The following is a 17,419-nucleotide window of genomic DNA, read 5'->3' on the forward strand; positions in this document are numbered from 1 at the left end:
GCAACTCATCCATTGAATATAACTCTTGGAAGTTAGATCCACAGAACAAAACTATCCCCAGAGTTAGAGTTGACTGTTGGTCCTTTATGCGAACCAGTCACTAGAGGAAGATTTAAACTCTTTGTAAGAGAGTAGTCAAATAATGAAGACATTGGTTGGTTAGCTTCCTTAGCCTGACGAAGGGTTTTTGAACCCGAAAGCTTGCTTAATAACTATTCTCCAACCATTTGGGTTGGTCTAATAAAAGATATCAAATTCACCCAAGGAACCTTGTCTGCCTAGAACATCAAATTAAACTTGAATTCACAACCTCAACATCACTACCTTTTAATGCTCTATAAGCACCATACACTAAGTGACTGTGCCAGTGGAACACTAATTTTACAAATATTTTCATTCCGTGCCCCATAGACACTTGGGGATTTGGATTCTAAGTTAGTTGTAACAAAAATCCAAAACCTGGGCCCTATACACCACTGGGCCAGCTAGGGATAACAATCACTGCTTGATCCAACACATGGAAAACTGCAGCAGGGACCTTTAGAGCTACAAGCATGAGTTGCTACAGATCGAGCTACTTAAAGCAGAAAACATGACACTGCATTAAAATGTTAGTTTTGCTGGAATGGATAGGAATAACTTCCCTCTGAGAACAATGTCAAGAAAGTCTCTCCTCATTATCAAAAATGGGACTCAAACCTATTTCTCTCCAGAGAAGACTGTGCCCTAAAAGCAATAACTTAGACCAGTGGGGGACACCCTTGTTGGTAGGCATGCCACAAATTAGCCTGACACTCTCCCCAAATACCACTCTGATCCACTTCACTTACCCGATCTGCTGCTCTTCTATTTCTTGCCCCATATTCCCTGCCTGATCTGCTGCCTGTCCCCTCCCTGATCTGCTGCGTGCCACCTACAGAGACTGCCAATGCCACTTATGCCCACTCAGTCAGGCTGACCACTAGAAAACTTAAGTTCCATCCCTTGCTCTGAGAAGACAGCGTGGCCCAGTGGTCAGCTAGGATAGCCACAAAAAGGGGAGTACAGATGACCGAAATAAACCAAAAAAGCCATATGCCCTACTGAAAAAACAAAAACAACCTGGAGTCTCCCACATCACATACCTAGTGTTTATGGTCAACTTTGCCTGAATTGACACTGGACAAAAATTATTTCACTTGGGACAGAGGAAGGCTCACATCTGACTTCCTTCTAGGGCAGCAGTTTTCAGCTTGTTGTCTGTGGACCCCTGGTGGTCCACAGACTATGTCTAAGGGGTCCACAAAAGATGACTACGATCAATGAAAAGTATGTGAATACGCACCCTTATAATTCAAAGGGGTCCGCACCTCCATTTGAAATTTTTTAGGGGGGGGCCGTAAATGAAAAAAGGTTGAAAACCATTGGTCTAGGGTTTGGACAGGACACCCTGGGCAGTCATAAAGGCTATAAAATATGCAAAAATGTAAATGGCAATAAGTGGAGGTGAGGCCAGAACTCCAGGTCCCCGGCTCCCAGCTCTGCGCGCCTGTCCATAGAGGCCGGGGTGTTTGGCAGGTGTGCCTGCCGGACGCTGTCTGGTCTGATGGTACAACAAACAGCCCAGGTCAGCACGTGTGCAGGATGATCAGCACCGCCCTCCACGATGCTCTGCTCCTGTGCTCAAAACACCCCCCACACCCGGTTGTGGGTCATGCCCAGCAACCCATGCCACAATTCATGCCCCCTACGAGCCGAAACCACCTCTTGCCCTGTGCTGCAGCCTCCATCACTGCCACCCCCTCCCCAACATCCTGCCTGTCCCCTTCCTCACTCCCCACCCCACCGTCCTCGCCATCCTTCCGAAAACGAGCAGGGCAGCCGCCTGCTGATTTCGGGGCTGGAAGGACTGGGCTGAAACCCGGGGGAGGAGGAGGAGGGGTGGGGAATCACCCTCGCCCAGACCTCAATTCCTGCACCCTCCTGCTTGGCCTGGGTCCCGTCGCTCCAGGCCACACTTCCCCCTGCCCAGGCAGCCTGCAGGGCTCCTGCTGGGCTGGGGGGCATCTCCATACACCACAGGAGGCGCTTTCTCCCCAGCCCCCAGCTCGCGGGGGTTCACTCCCCGGCCCCCTACCCGAGGTCACCTGGGCACGACCCCTCCCGCCCCGCTCCCAGGCCCCCGATCCCCGGGCTCGCCTGGCGGAGGCGGCGACGGTGGCGGCACCTCGGGCGGGCGCGGGAGAGGAGCCAGCGCCGCCTTCGCCACGAGGGGCCGAGCACCGGCCTGTGCCGCTGGGCGGCTTTCCCCACCGCCGGGAGCCTCCCGAGAAATTTGGATCCCCATTCCAGGAGTTTGGGAGGCTTTTTTGAAACAAACAAGCATAATAATAACTCCCCACCACCACCCCCGAAACCACCCTCAGCACCACGGCATCAAAACCACCTCTCCTAGCTGGTAAACTTTCCCAGCCGCTGAGGGCCGTGGCCTGGTCGGAAAAGCCTTTTTGTTTTTTTAAGAAGGATTTTGCTGCAGCTTCGTGCGGCTCACACCAAGGAGCAAAGACTGGGCCGGGGGGGGGGGAATCCTCGGTCCGACACAAAACAATTCACGCCGAGTTTTCCCAGCCAGCCCAGCGGCGTTTTCAGCTGGCTCTTAACTTTTAAACTCCTGCCGCATTTGCTCTAGCAGGGGGTGAGAGGAGGCTCCTTTTCTCGCAAAGCCCCGTACTCCGTTTGTGGAGGAAAGCGGCCTCCAAACTGCACCCACAGCACAACCGTCTTTCTCCTGCTGGCTCCTTTCGCGATCACAAACCAGTTCTTCCCAGCAGCTGCTAATAGGGATGATGTTTCTCCCTAGTGTTCATATTATCACCTTTTCTTCCTGTTTCTCAAACCTAGCCCCTCTTGTATATGTCAGGAAAGAGCGGGGGAGGGGGGGGACAAACAACAAATCCAAACAAATAATAAAGGACTCACCTCTGCTTGAGTTTCCCCCCCACACTATGTATAACTTTCCTTGATAAATTGTATGATATTACTAGAGATATTATTAGATATTATTACTATAAGTAATAATCATAGTAAATGCTATTTAATTACAGAAGGAAGCATTCTGCTTCTGGGCCGGCTGCCCCTGCAGCTCCCTCCATGTGCCTCCTGATCTCTTCACTTTCATTTCCAGGTCTCTCTCTCTCAGCAGCACCAGCAAGAGAAAATGCTTCCCTGCACGTCTACTGCTGGGTCCTAGAAAGAACTGGTTTCCGCTACATAGATCGGCTGATCCTTCCTTTGCTGCGTTTCTTTTTTTTTATTTTGCTGGAAATAGGTTCAAAGGAAACATAAACCTGGTTGGGCTTGAAAGCCTGTTTTTATTTCAATAGCACCAGAATTGTTGTGCTACCACAATGCCACAGCTTTTGTTATGGTCCATATGGCTGCGATCTAATTTCATTTGTTTTTTACTGATCTCTTTAGTAAATATTACACTCTCAAAAAAGTATAGCATAACCCAACACGTGATGGGATTGTCACATGTATAAAGTTAAGTTGCTATACAGGGATGTAAATTTGCAAAAAAGAGGCTGTAGAAATTAGATATGGACATTATCTAGTCCTTTCAGACTTCTGAAGGACTCCCTTTTATACAAGACACTTTAAAAATCTTTATTTTAATGCAAGACATAAACAACAGATTTGCTTCTGGTTATTTTCAAGCTCCTAGATGGTCTCTGGTGGGTAGGAAATAGCAGCTGTCAATAAATTTGTGTTATTTTTTTAACTAAATATTTCCAGCTGTGGGTCTATACAGTCATACAGTACTGTACAGGTAAAACTGTGCATCTGTGTGGAGCCCCAATTATATCAAAGGAACTTGGATTCAGTTCCAGGATTAGGCCCCAGTCTAACCACACCAGACATTTTGTATTTCTTTAATGATATCAGTAAGTGGCAGATCTATTTTCATACTGACTGCTTTCCATCATCACTGTCACTCTAATAGAATTAGACATATCATTACTGTAGATGTCACACATTGTGTTTGCCAGTTTACAGTAACCCAAAATAATGCTGCTTTTTTGCTGTGTCTTCAGTCAACTCAGACAATGTTCATATGGGCTAGAGAGCATTACTTAAAATACATACCATCGTGCTAATGTCAAGTTCTGGTAATGTGGGTTGGGATTGCCTTCTGGGAACTCTGTCAATGCAATACAATCATATACTTAATTTATATTACATATTGTCAAATGCATAATCTTTGCAGTGTTAGAGCATGATGTCTTATGTATTCAGCAAGACTTAGCCATCACCTGTTTTGTTTTTCTGCTGTCCATAATGTTCTGAGGAACTCTACCAGAACACCTGTGGTGTGTGGTCAGAATTAATTAATTAATTATTTGGTGCTAAAAGATTCTTTTTATACTTTAACAGTCATATTGTTGTAGTGCCTAAAACAGTGGTTTTCAACCTTTTAACATTTGCGGACCCCTAAACATTTTGAATGGAAGTGCCGACCCCTTTGGAAATTTTGAATGGAGGTGTGGGCCCTTTTGAATTGCAAGTGTGGGTATTCACATGTTTTTGATTGATCATAACCATCTTTCACAGACCCCCTTCAACATAGTCTGAAAGGCCCCAGGGGTCCATGGACCACAGATTGAAACCACTGGCCTAGAAGGCAGTCAGGTTGGGCCCACATCACGTAAGGCATTGATCATATGTATTATAAATGACATCCCCCCCCCAGCTTGCAATCTAAAAGGCAAGATGTAAATTGGTTAAGGTGAATGAGAGGATAAGGGTGGGGACTGAAGAGATGGAGGCTACAGTACTCAATTATTAGCCAGCCAGCAGTAATCTCAGTTCACCGCCTGCCCAACCATTATTTGTCCGCTTTAAACTCATCCTCTGTTTTTTACAGGAACTAAGTTGGGATGAGGACTACATTTTTCATACAAAAATATGAAGTTTCACAGTAGAAATATCCCAAGTGCAGTCTCCAGAGTCCTAACTTGCCCTCCCCTCCCCCAAGCACCCTTTCTTGTAATAATGAGATGTATTCTACAGAACTGTGTCCCAGGGTGTAGTGCTCCATCTTGATCAACTAATGTCCTTCCCCACTGCTTAATACCAAGATTGTGCCACCAGCAGTCAGTATAAAAAGCTAGTCAGGTATTTCCTACCCACAAAAGGTACCCAGGGAACAGTACAGTTAAAGGGGTGCACACCCCTCATGTTAAAGTGAACATCTTTTGGAGAGTAAGATCTGGGGCACATTAATGGATGCCCCACAAACAGATGCTAGTAGCTTTGAAATGGACTGCAGCCAGCACCGTACCTAGACTCCTGGCAGCCCCAGGCAAACTCTTAGTATCAGCCCCTGCCTTTGCCAGAGATGATGATGATAATAATAACAATAATAACAACAACAACAACAATTTTCAGGCCCCCTTTCTGTCTAGGCCCCAGGTGGCTACCCAGTTTACCTATGCCTGTCTGGACCTGATGGCAGCTGGTCTGGTTTGGGACCATGCAATTGAACAGTTCATGATCATTGCCCGGATGGGTTCTAATCTGGGAACTGATGTTTCAAATACAGGATAAGAGTTCCATTCCAGGAATAGGACAGCCCCAGAATTTGGGACTGTCCTGGAAATTCTGGGACTGTCAGTTGATTTATCTAGTGTGGACTCAGTCATGTGGTGCAAAGGTGCCTTAAAGGGTTATAGCTATATAGGGAAAAGCATTTTTTTTCTATCTGTTTCATGACTTTTAGAAACAGCTGCAATCCAGTTGGTACCCCTGAGTTTTCCATCACCTATCAGGGAAACCCCTCTTATTCACCTCAAGTTAGTTCTTATTCAGACTTTCCATGTGGACAGTGCTTCTTTTATTCTGGATATTTTATTCATTAAAAAGGCTTAATTGTTTCTTCTGTTTAGCCAGAATGAAGGGTGTCTGACATACTTATCTATATCAGTGACTCTGTGATTGTTCATAGATTGAAGACATGCTTGCCGCTAGCCACCAATGCTTTTCCAGCATATCATTGCTGATATAAAAAAAAAATCATGCCTTTAAACCCAGATAAGTAAACCAGTAAAAGCCTGATCTTATGTTGCCCTGCTCAGGCATAATATGTGTAGCTTTCAGGAGCATAGTAAATTGTCACAGCATTGTCTAATCTTGCTGTTATTATCTTGAGTCATGTAAAAAAATTTTTTTTTTCTTAAAGCCTCTATTTGTGAAGTTATTCAAGAGTAAATGTGAGGAATGTTCCCATTATATGTTAGGGTTAAAGAGCAGAACAAATCCAACCAACCCATTAGCAATCTCTGTGCCTAACAACTGGGTTCATTGTACAGTTTGCTGCAGTTGTCATTTGAAATAAAACCCATGTCAGTGTCTGTGGGTAGCAGCCAAAAAAGATCATCCCTACTGGAACAAGTTGAGGAGAGCTGTGCCAAGTGTATTTTACCAGGAACTACACTGTTGCATAGTTTATACTTGTGTAGCAGACACTGCTTTTCTATTGTAAAAAAAATAACACAGATATACAAAAGTCAGAGTTGGAAAACAAAGTTTAAATGTGACAGAAATTCTACCAGTTCTCTGGATGCCCATTTTTCCTGTCATGCAAGCATGACAGCAAAATATTAAATGAATTATTTTTTTTCCAAATACAGAGATCTGTAGAGAGATCTGATTTACGATTTACTGAAAAAATGTTGAGTAATGGATCACTTTCTTCAGGGAACGCTACATACCGGAGGAGCTTGTCTACTCTGTCATATTAATTCATCATGAGATATTTATGTATATTACATTGTAATGATTTTGAAAGATCATTGCCTAATATAAAAAATATTATCACTATTGACTTGAATTATGATGACATTTGTGAACATGACCTGGAGACCAATTAATATCTTGCTAGCCCTACTGCTTGTGACACAGCCACCCCTGCCAGCTGCCTATCCTCTCCAGTGCCCCAGCCCTCCCTGCTGTGTAATGAGGGCTGTTCTCAAGCTCACTTACTGCAGCTTCTGCTTACCCTCCTCATTGAGTGCTGTAGATTCCTGTCACCAGTGGCAGTGGGGAGTGTCAAATTTGGCAGCAAAGGTAAATGGAAGGTGTAGTAGGCACAAAGCAGCCATCAGTACAAACCAGGGAGGGCTGAGATGGCATCAGGTAGGGCATTGAAGAGGGGATCAGTGCCACATAGCAGAGAAATTCATGACAGAGTGGGAAAGGTGCTCTCCACTGCAGGCCAGATCCAGTCTCTTTGCAGGCTGAATCTGGCCTGCAGGTTGAATGTTGCCAAGCCTGAATTGAGAAAATTTAAATGAAACTAAGAAATAGCAAATAAAAAGTGGCAACTGTGCAGTCACTAGAGTTGTATGGATCAGGTTTGCAATTCTGCTCCTGTTATTGTCTCCAACCTTCTGCACAAACAAATTAGATCAGGCATCAACATTCCCATCTCTCCTTCAACAGTTTATATAAATCATTGCACTGACTCCTATGGCTTGCCTATGGGGGAAAGGCAGCATGAAATAAGAGAGTTGTATTAGTCTGGAGATAGGCAGAAGGCAGGGGAACGCAACACCTTAGAAACAAACTTGTTCTGAGAGGCACAAGCCTTAATAAGCAACTCCCTCCTACATCGGATGCAGATTAAGTAGGCTGTCATCTATGAAAGTTCATGCCTCTTTGACCCAGTTAGTCTCTAAAGTGCTGCCCTGCCCCACCTTCTTCAGAAATAAACTCAGGTTTAATTTTAAAGCGTACGAGCTGTTCCACTCCAACCCCCTGCGTTGGATGGTCTTGTTCCATGTATATATAACCTACCTTATGTTCTGCATGTTTGGCTATGGCTATGTTCTATAACAGTAAGTTTGTGTATTCTTTAATTGCATACCCTCATTAGTATGCATGTGTGGACTTCTGAGGGCTATTTGCACCTGTTGGTGGGGCAATTGTCAAGGGCAGGTGGATCAGATTTTGTGTCCACGGGCCTTCTACAACTGTGAAGTTTGTAGGCACACACGTTGCTAATGTAAAGTTACACAAAGGCCACTGAAGGGACAGCACTCACTGGGACCTCTGCAAAGCTCTGCAGTGGGCCGGTTCTCAGTTTGAGTAATGTGTGTGTATATTTGTGTGTGAAAAGTGAATGAGATTCCAGGTAGGTGTTACTCCCTGGCTGATGTTGTGGTTCATCAAGTCTTTAAGGGAAAGGGCTTCTAAACACAAGTCCTTATAGCAGGTTCAAGCAAAAACCTTATACTCTTTATAGTTGTAAGAGCTGAAAATCCCCAAGCCTTCTGTAGCAGTACAACAGGGTCTGAAAAAAGCTGAGGTTGCATAGGTGACCCAAAGAGCCCCAGCAAAGAAGTGGTGATTCCTAGCAATAAAAGCCATCTCTTGGTGGTAACAATGGAGTGGGGGCATCTCCTGGAGACAGCAACCCAGAGTAGTAATCCCTAGAACAGGGTTGGGCAAAATGTGGCCCTCTAGGCCATTCTAGCCGGCCCGCAGGGCCCCTAAAAATGTAGAAAATTAATATTTATCTGTCCCTGGCTTACCAAAACTCAGTAAGTCACCCTCTGCCCGAAATAATTGCCTACCCCTGCCCTAGAAGCACTTGCCTGGGCCAGAGCAGTGATCCCAGGCAGTAACTCTGATGAGGTCCTTCTTACACAGCACTTCCTGCTTTGGCCGGCATAGGTGGCAGAGCCCCATAAACCAGATTAGCAAGCCCTGGCAGCAAGGAATAGCAGGCAGATCCAGGGCAGGTACAATTGTACCCTCTTTGATTCCTGCTGCACCCAAAATCTAGGTAAAAACCTTAACTCAGGTATGGTAATATTAACTCAGGTGTAGAAATGACTGATAGTGAAGACACTGGCAAGCCACTCACAGAAGCTAGTTTTAGTTTATAAATCCACATTGCTTGTGCAGATTCAACTGTGATGGCTGCAAGACTAATGACAGTATCTTTGGACTCCTACTTGCCTAGTTGCTTGTTTTTAAAAACTCGATATAAACTCTAGCAAATTAGTGCACATTCCAATAGCTGTAGTTGTTTCTGCTTTGAGCTTAAACTGAAAAATAAAGTGCTATCCCCCCCCCAGCATAGTCAAACTTCTATTTTCTCCAGTTAAGGAGAAACATGTGCATTGCATTGTGTGTGATGATGACACATCACATCACCTGTCCTGTCCTGTACCCAAAATCTACAGCAGGGCCTCCAAGGTGCACCTTCTTATTGCTAGGTTGGCTGGTATAGTGGTAGAGCTCCTGAGGGAGGATGACTGCTGGTAGCTCCCTTGAGTTTTTCTGCCAGTGACTAGGGTGTCTCTTAGAGACTCATTCCAAGAGGCACAAGCTTTTGGAGGCTCCTTTATTGGATGCAGATGGGAACTGCTTTGGTTCTGGTTAAGGTTCTCTTTAATGTGCAGTGCTAGGGGAGCTCCGGTTGGGTATACAACCTTGCTGTTACACCCCTAAATTTGCATCCGGGCCCTTGCTCTCCCAGGGCCTGGCAAAACGTCAGCCACCCTTAGCATAACCCATTATGGGGGAACAAGGGCTATCCCCTCCAGCAATAGGCCCTTGCACACACAAGCCCGCCCCAGGTAGCCAACAGTGCTGGAAGCTCTACAGCACAACACTCAGGAACTTGCACCACTGCATCTGCTCGAGGGAGCAAAAGGGAGGAAAGGTTCTGGAATCTCGAGGCACCACCCCCAGTGCGCACGCAGTCAGCCCAAGACCACGTGATCCAGATTCGGCCAAGAAGCGTTAGCCGTGCGCAAGGCATGGCGGGATTCTCGGCCTGTTCACTCCTCGCTCTCCGAGCCAAAGAAGCCTAGTCCTACCAGGGCGCTAGAACTACCCTTCCCAGCCTGCCTCGCGACAGGGCGGCCCGCGCGCTACCTCACGGGATTCGTAGTCCGCCCCAGCTAAACGACAACTCCCAGCATGCGGCAGGGGGGTGGGGGAGAACAGGGTGTGGAGCGCGGCGCGCCTGCGCCACGAGGAGCCCCGGGAGCCAATCAGAAAGCGGGAAACAAAACTGCCGGGTTTCAAATCCTCCGCCTCCCTTTTCGCCATCATCTGCGGCGGCGGTGGTGTGACGGGTCGGAGCCGGGTGGCCCCCACGCGTGGTGGAGGTGAGCCCCAGCGCGCCCATTCGGGGGTCCCCCGCGGGGGGGCTGTCCCTTGCCGACGGCTCGATTCCCTTCTCCCCGCCCCAGTGTGCGGGAGGGTTTCCTCTCCCCCCCCACCCCGCGCGTCACCTGCAGTGCCCCGCCCCCCCCCCCCCCCCCCGTGAGTCATGCCAGCCGTGCGCTGGGGCTGTTGCGTCACAGCCCCCCCCGCCTGGGGGGAGGGCAGCAGCGTGGGACCCCCCTGTGGGGCTCTGGAGCAGCCACAGTTCTTGGGAGCCCTTTAGGGGCGGAGGAGCCCGAGGGTGGGGGAGGTCCCTGGGGCATACGTCTCCAAGGAGGGGTGTGGGAGGGGAGGAGGGGCCCTGCCCCGATGAGGGGAAGGAGCAGGGAGCCCAGGCTGCGGGGTGCGAGGCTCTAGAGTAGCACTTCTGACCCTGGGGGCGGGCACGGCCTGCCCTCTATACCCCCAGGTGCCTTGAGGCCCTTCCGAGAGGGCGGCAGGGTGGCACGTAGCACTGGGTGCTGCAGAGTGATCTGCAATATAAAGCCTGGCATTGTGGCCTTTCTGCGTTCCCTGAAGCACAGCTGCTGCTCCTGTTTCTTCTGGCCTCAGAAAAGCAAAAATGAGGATCTGGCCCTTCCCAAGAGAAGCCCCATGTCTAGCCAGGGGAGCCTCAAGCAATGAGTGAAGGCGAAGAGCTGGCTCAAGGCATCCCTAGAAAATCGTCAGTTATTCGCCTTCACTCGTTTCTTGCCCCCATGGCAAAATAATAAAGCAGTTCTTCTGAAAGACCCCAGCATGTCAGAGTGGTTTTGACACTGGGTTCCTAGTTAAAATCTCTTGGTTTTTCTTTCGGATCACATGCTATTGTTTGATCTGCTTCTGGACTGGCAGAGGTTGGAAGAATTTGGTGGCAGAGCGTCTGGGTGGCCTGGTGTAGGAGTGAAGTGTTTTGGGCCATCTCTATGCCTGCAGCAGCAACAGAAATAGCAGACATCACAAACAAAAGCAACAGCAATCAGAACATAGCAGCATAGCAAAGCATAAACAAACAGCACAAAAGCACAGCAGCTTAGCAGCAGCAAAAAAACAATAGCAGCAATACTACAGCACAAACAGAAATCCACAGCAACTAGAAACAGTGGCCATCTCTATGAGCACTAGCATGAGTGGCATGAGTCTGAAGGATCCATGTCCTAGTTTTTTTTGGTGTTGATAAAACATTGGGATGGAAACTGAGCAAATCCCATGGCACCAGCTTCCTTTTTCCCATCTCTAGGTCCAGAGGGAGTATTAAAATACATGAATGCTGGTGAAAGGTACTGGCTTCAGTGTTGGGGTGAACACTTTTTCGTAGCACCATGGAAGGTTGGTGGTGGGGAGAGGAAGAGGATGTGTCAAACTCAAGTTGGGGAGTTTGGCCCAATTTTGAAAGTCTGTGTTGGGGAAGAGGCTTTAAGGAGACAAAAACTTGTGTGCATATGAAAATCTAGGCTGGGTAGGAACTGACTGGAGATGTTAATTTTTCTAGTTGTTAGAGTAAGCTTTTATCCCTGTCAGCCTGTTTGAAACCTGATTTATGGTGCAAGAGATGAATAAATGACACTTATCTAATCTCCAGATTACCGACTGAAAATGCAGCATAACTGCTGCTTAAGGTGGTAGCCTTATTATTGCACAGATTGGGCTGAGCCCTTCCATTACATAAGAGTTAACATCCTTACTATCTGGGGGTTGTTTATGTCAGTATCACTCTTAACTTGTTTCTATGTCACCTGTTTTTAAACTAGTATTCTTATTTCCTTACTAGGCTCTTCCATAGAGGGCTATTTCCCCCCCCCCCCCCCCCCCCCCCCCCCCCCCTTCAACATCACTGGTGGTAAAGAAAATTCTGCCACTTAGGAGGGGCCCTTCAAAAATCCTGAGGTGCCTTTGTACCCAGCTTCACTGTTGCCTTTTTAGTAGCAGTTGAGTAACAGTCTAATTCCAGAAAGGTGCTGATGTGAGTACTAGCAGGGATGAGGGATGTAACTGGAAAGAAAATGTATCCATGTTCATTCTAGCTTAGTTTAAAGAGAAAATAAACATGATGGACTGATCATGGTTACTAATAAATATTAAAGGATATGGCTATAGGGAGAAAGCAGTAATCCCTTTCTCATTCTGAAAGAGTGCTCTCAAGAATAGAGTGGTGTCTTAATGGGATCTTATTAAGATCAGTCCCAGTTCAGTCTTATTTATGGAACTTGATGACTCCATTACAGTCTAAACTTTAAGTCTAAACTCTTCTCTGCAGAGTTGAATTTTCAACAGCATCTGACAAATGTCTTTCAAAACCTGACAGCAAGACTTAGATTAGTGTTTCATGCCAAAAAAGTGGAGGGATAGGGGCAATGCTATTTTGAGCTGATATTTGTAATCTAGGGTAAGCTATTTCTTAGAGGTTTAGATGTATGTTTTTTTGTTGTTGTTTTTTTTTTCTTTTTTTTCAGTGATTCCTTTTTAAAACTGGCAGTTCTTGAAGGTTGGTGAAGCACAGAAAAATGGCATCTGAAGACATTACTAAGTTAGCAGAGTCGCTTGCAAAAACCAAGGTGGGCGGAGGGCAGCTGAGCTTCAAGGGCCAGTCTCTGAAACTCAACACCGCAGAAGATGGTAAGAGGAAATGTGCTGTGGAAGTGTTTCTTTGGGCTCCTGCACTACTGTTATCCCAAATCTGTGCTTCATAGTGCACCTCCTTCCAGTAAACCCTGCATAATAGAGCACAAGGGTCAGCCACCTGGGAAACAATAAGCAATTCCCTCCCCTTTTTTTTTCCTGCTAACTGCCTCCAGTTTTGGTACTGGTGCTTCAGCCAAGGGACACTGTCTTTGACTCCCTAGTCTATAGATACTAGAGGTGCACTGATATGTAGGTCCATATTGTATTCACACCGATAAAAGGAAAATTTACATTATTGGCAACTGGCTTTTTTGGCTGATGTGGCTGATAATGTCGCTGATAAATGTCACATGCATGTGCATAGCTGCAGCATGCATGCAGCTGGGAGTGCAGCCCAGCAGTGTGGAGGGCAGCATCTGACCAGCAAGTCTGTGGGGGGCAAGAGGCATGGGGGAGGGAAGGGGCGTTGGGGTGTAGGGAGCAGCTTGAGGACCCCGCGGTGAAGGAGGCAGTGGGAATAGGCAGGTGCTGCCCAGCTGAGGCAGCACAGGGCATGGGACAGCTGGTCGCTTGTCTGGAGGGCATGGGGTGGGGTGGGGGGGTTCCCGCTACTGCGTGCACTCCCAGGGGAGGCATGGGAGGCACATACCACCTAGATCTGTGCAGGGTGTGAAGGTAAGCCACCGCTGTGCAGTTGGGGCCAGGGCTGCTCCAGCCTCTTCCCAGTGGCTGTGCTTGGGCTGGGCTGGGCAGGGTAGGTGGTGGAGGTGCTGGGAAGGGGGACTACAGGGGGGCTAGAGCCACCCCAAAATTTGCTGTAGCGCATGCCCCCCCCCCCCCCCCTTGCAGCTGCTGCCTGCCCTGACCAGCCTAGCCTGAGGGAAGAGGCTGAAGCAGTCCCGGGCCTGAACAGGCAGCCTGCTGTCACCGAATGCACAGATCCAGGGGGGTGCATGCCCCCCCCATGCTTTCCCTGGGGATGCATGTAGCGGTGAGAATTTCCCCCCCCACGCCCCTTTCCCCCAGCAGACCTACCAGCTTGGAGAGCAGCGTCTGGCTGCTGGGCTGCTTATTGCAATTGGTTTGGTATCAGCTGATATGGCTGGTCAATAATCAGCCATTGGCATCTACCCAGAAAATGTTTATCGGTACACCCCTAGTACATACTACTTGTCTTCTGTCTTTGAGAATTGGCTTTTTAATGCTTTTTCTAATGCACTGTGTCACCTTAAGTTGCTACAGGAAACATTCCTTTAAAAACTTTAAGAAGTCTAACATCTTGGTGTGCTTGAAATCCTTTGGTATTGAGACAGGAGGAAGGGCTATGGCTGCTTCTGTTTCCATAACCCTTTCTTTTTTCCTAAAGAGAGACTTGGTTCCTAACTCAAGTCCTAGACCTGCAAAGTTGCCTTATTTGCCTCTTTCCTTCCCTCTCTCTAAGGCAAAGCAGTGTTTTGTGGTGCATGTGGAAGCAGCAATGGGTAGTAAGATAAATCCAGGAAGCACACAGTAATTTTGATCTGTGGTACATATCTGAAAAGAAGGTGCTTTTAAACCCCTGTCTGATTCTTCATTGCCATGGCAATGCTTGCTTTTTAACCCCTCCTTGGTAGTGCAAAACCATGGGCAAAGGATTCAGAAGATGAAAACAATGACTAACAATGGGAGAAAAGCTTCTCCAGCCTGTCCTTATATGAAATCTAATGTGGCTTAGCATGGAAGTGGGTGAGTGAGGCTCTGTGTGCTCTGTGCAGCTGAAGAGGTGATCAAGCAAATTGAGGAATTTGATGGCTTGGAAGCACTGCGTCTGGAAGGCAACACAGTGGGTGTGGAGGCCGCAAAGGTCATTGCCAAAGCCCTGGAGAAGAAGTCGGAACTCAAGGTGAGTTCCACAAACAAGGGTAAGATATATTGCTGAGATAATTGAGGCTTGTCTGTCTATACTGCTTCAGTGACCTGTTAAGGGTCAGTCCTCAGAAATGAACTTTGGATTCCTTGTTTGCCAAAAGGTAGAATAGATTTGTGCAATAGACTACCTTGCGTTTGCCACGTAACTTTCTTAGCACTTTTATACATTCCAACATCTGATCCTCGCCATTAAACAGTGCCCCAGCCTTGAGAGAAGAAAGCCATGGGAGGAGACTATCACAAAGGGGTGCCTCTGTGGCTACTTTTAAGGATGTGGGACTTGTAGCGTAAGTTGCTTTGGATCTTGTCTGGGTAGGAATCCTCAAACAAAGTCCAGAATGCTGCATGAGACTGGGAGATTCTCCAAGAGGTTCTCTACCCCCAAGTTCTCTTTTTTTACCAGTACTCTGGTGTTCAGGTGGATGGTGGCTGTGCTGCATCACTATAGATGCAGTCTTCTGGATGCAACCAATATGAGGTCTTGATCATCTGCAATCGCCACAGTATGTAATGGCCCTTTTTATAAGTGTAGCATGTTGGGTCCCTCCACCCATGATTAAACTCCCATGCTACAACCATGCATTTTCCACATTGGCTTCCATTGGGTATGGTAATGTTTACATATTCTAAAATCTTCTGTTTTGTCACTGTGTACTATTAAGCAGCTTATGAATTCCCCTCCAGAAATAGATGCATATTCTTTGCAAGTGAAGTGGTAGATACACAGGCTGTGTAGTTCCTTGTCATAACTGAACAGCAAATGCAAGGGAAAAGTGTATTATCATGTCACCTGTAGCTTGTTGCAACTGGTGATTTGGGGACCTGTGTATTATTGCTCCCTTCTGACTCTCTTTAAGGATTATATTTCTATTTGTATGTTGCTTTCTTACAGAAGTGTCATTGGAGTGACATGTTCACAGGGAGACTAAGATCTGAGATCCCTCCTGCTCTGGTAAGTGGAGGAACTGTGTATCTAGGCCTTAATCCTTTTCTTATTACTTCCTCTTTCCTTTCATGTTTGTATTCTGTGCCCTTTCCTTGGACCCACATGCTATCTGAGACCCAAATAAAAACCGACCTAAAAATGATGATAAAGCTTGAGCATCTCGTGGCTGGTGGGTTTCTCTCCCTCCAAGATGATGAGACGGAGAAGAACTAGCATGTGTATTTCCATCTGATTTAATCACTGATGCAGCTTCTTCTCAAAACAGGAACAGCAACATGGCCACCTGAGGAGTAGGGTGGGAGTTGTAACAAGTCTTTGAAAATAAAAGGATGCATTTGTGAGAAGGAACATCCTGGGTCATGGCTCAGAAGGTTCATCAGGGGGCTTCTGTATTTTTAAGACTAGGAAAAAAAAAATAGCTGCTGCTCTCAGCAGTATTGAGGTTAAGGTCACCTGGTACGTGTCTGGCTGTTTTGACCTAAGAGGGCTGGATAACTTTATGGTAACTAATTCTTAGAGCTGTATAAAATGAGCTAAAGGTAATAATCTCAAGCTTTCATAGATTCATAGATGGGGGGGGGGGGGGAATAAGTCAACTGCTTGTAGTGATCAGAAAGTGTTCCCTTTTCCCCCATGTAGTACTGCATACCAACAGCATAATAGACATTCTACCGGATGTTTTGGAGGGGTGGATTTGGTGGATCTCTGGAGCTGTTACTAAAAATTGAATCTTTTTCTCCCCTCTCTTCTCTCTCTCTCTCTCCCCCCCCAAAAAAAAAAAAAAAAAAGATCTCCTTAGGGGATGCACTTATTTCTGCTGGTACCCAGCTGGTGGAGCTGGACCTGAGTGACAATGCTTTTGGGCCAGATGGTGTGCGTGGCTTTGAGACACTGCTGAAAAGTCCTGCCTGTTTCACCTTGCAGGAACTCAAGTTGAATAACTGTGGCATGGGCATTGGAGGTGGCAAGGTAAACCCTAAACTTCCTTACTGAGCATGCCATAAAGATTGGGGCAGGTTGTAGGGGTTTGGGTTGGCTTGTAGCTTTCCCCATGTCTTACCTTAATTGCCATCAGACTTCAGGTGATGATCCAAAGTGATCAGAGTTTGGCTATTCCAATACTGGGTGGTTGATTCCCTCCCTGACCCCCCCCCGGCCTCTGAGCAAAAGAACTAGTAATGTTGGTGACTTAGTTCTCTTGAAACTGAAACCCCCAACATGATATTAGAGGAGGCTATTGTTTGTTTTGTGCTTCATTGAAAGAATGATCTGTCATGGTTGCTAAATGCCCTATGCATAAGATCATTGTGAAACCCATGGCTGTTTATTGAGGCTTATGCTTAAACAGCACAACGAGATTATTGCACTCGGGTGACATAATTCCCTCTTAGTTCAATTTAACTAATGCTAATATTGTGTAATGTTTCTGTATCACATGTCAGAAGCGGATGCCTTTCACTGGTGATCTAAATGTTTCTTGTTCATGAAACACTTCTGGTATCCTCCAGGAGATGAGATGCTAGAGTAATGTAAAGCTGTTGACACTGTCTTAGATCTTGGCTGCTGCCCTGAAAGAATGTCACAGGAAATCAAGTGCTCAGGGCAAACCTCTGGCTTTGAAAATATTTGTGGCTGGAAGGAATCGTTTGGAGAATGATGGAGCCACTGCACTGGCTGAGGCTTTTGGGGTAAGTGCCAAAGCAGACCTGACCTAAAGTGAAAATGTGTTGGGCTTTGATGGTGAAA

At 46.7% G+C, this 17,419-nt stretch overlaps 2 protein-coding genes across 5 annotated transcripts in view; one reads left to right on the top strand and one right to left on the bottom strand.

The window, feature by feature from the left end:
- The window catches only part of ZC3H7B (zinc finger CCCH-type containing 7B), a 70,905-nt gene extending 67,729 nt beyond the window's left edge, over positions 1 to 3,176 (bottom strand). For 2 of the 3 annotated variants that reach the window (XM_014607589.3, XM_014607572.3), the window contains exon 1: positions 2,959 to 3,163. The gene's annotated coding sequence lies outside the window, so the exon portion shown is untranslated. Of the gene's footprint in view, positions 1 to 2,958 lie in introns of all 3 variants that reach the window. The other variant, XM_014607581.3, reaches the window with a different exon arrangement.
- Positions 3,177 to 10,051: 6,875 nt separating this feature from the next.
- RANGAP1 (Ran GTPase activating protein 1) overlaps positions 10,052 to 17,419 on the top strand; it is a 35,736-nt gene continuing 28,368 nt past the window's right edge. For both annotated transcript variants that reach the window (XM_059726360.1, XM_019489595.2), the window contains exons 1-6: positions 10,052 to 10,160; positions 12,651 to 12,813; positions 14,574 to 14,701; positions 15,620 to 15,679; positions 16,463 to 16,642; positions 17,227 to 17,361. In XM_059726360.1, the coding sequence (XP_059582343.1) occupies positions 12,702 to 12,813; positions 14,574 to 14,701; positions 15,620 to 15,679; positions 16,463 to 16,642; positions 17,227 to 17,361 (615 nt within the window). In that variant the 5' untranslated portion in view covers positions 10,052 to 10,160; positions 12,651 to 12,701. The remainder of the gene's footprint in view (positions 10,161 to 12,650; positions 12,814 to 14,573; positions 14,702 to 15,619; positions 15,680 to 16,462; positions 16,643 to 17,226; positions 17,362 to 17,419) is intronic.

Source organism: Alligator mississippiensis, chromosome 4 (assembly GCF_030867095.1).
Source record: "Alligator mississippiensis isolate rAllMis1 chromosome 4, rAllMis1, whole genome shotgun sequence".
Classification (NCBI taxonomy): domain Eukaryota; kingdom Metazoa; phylum Chordata; order Crocodylia; family Alligatoridae; genus Alligator; species Alligator mississippiensis.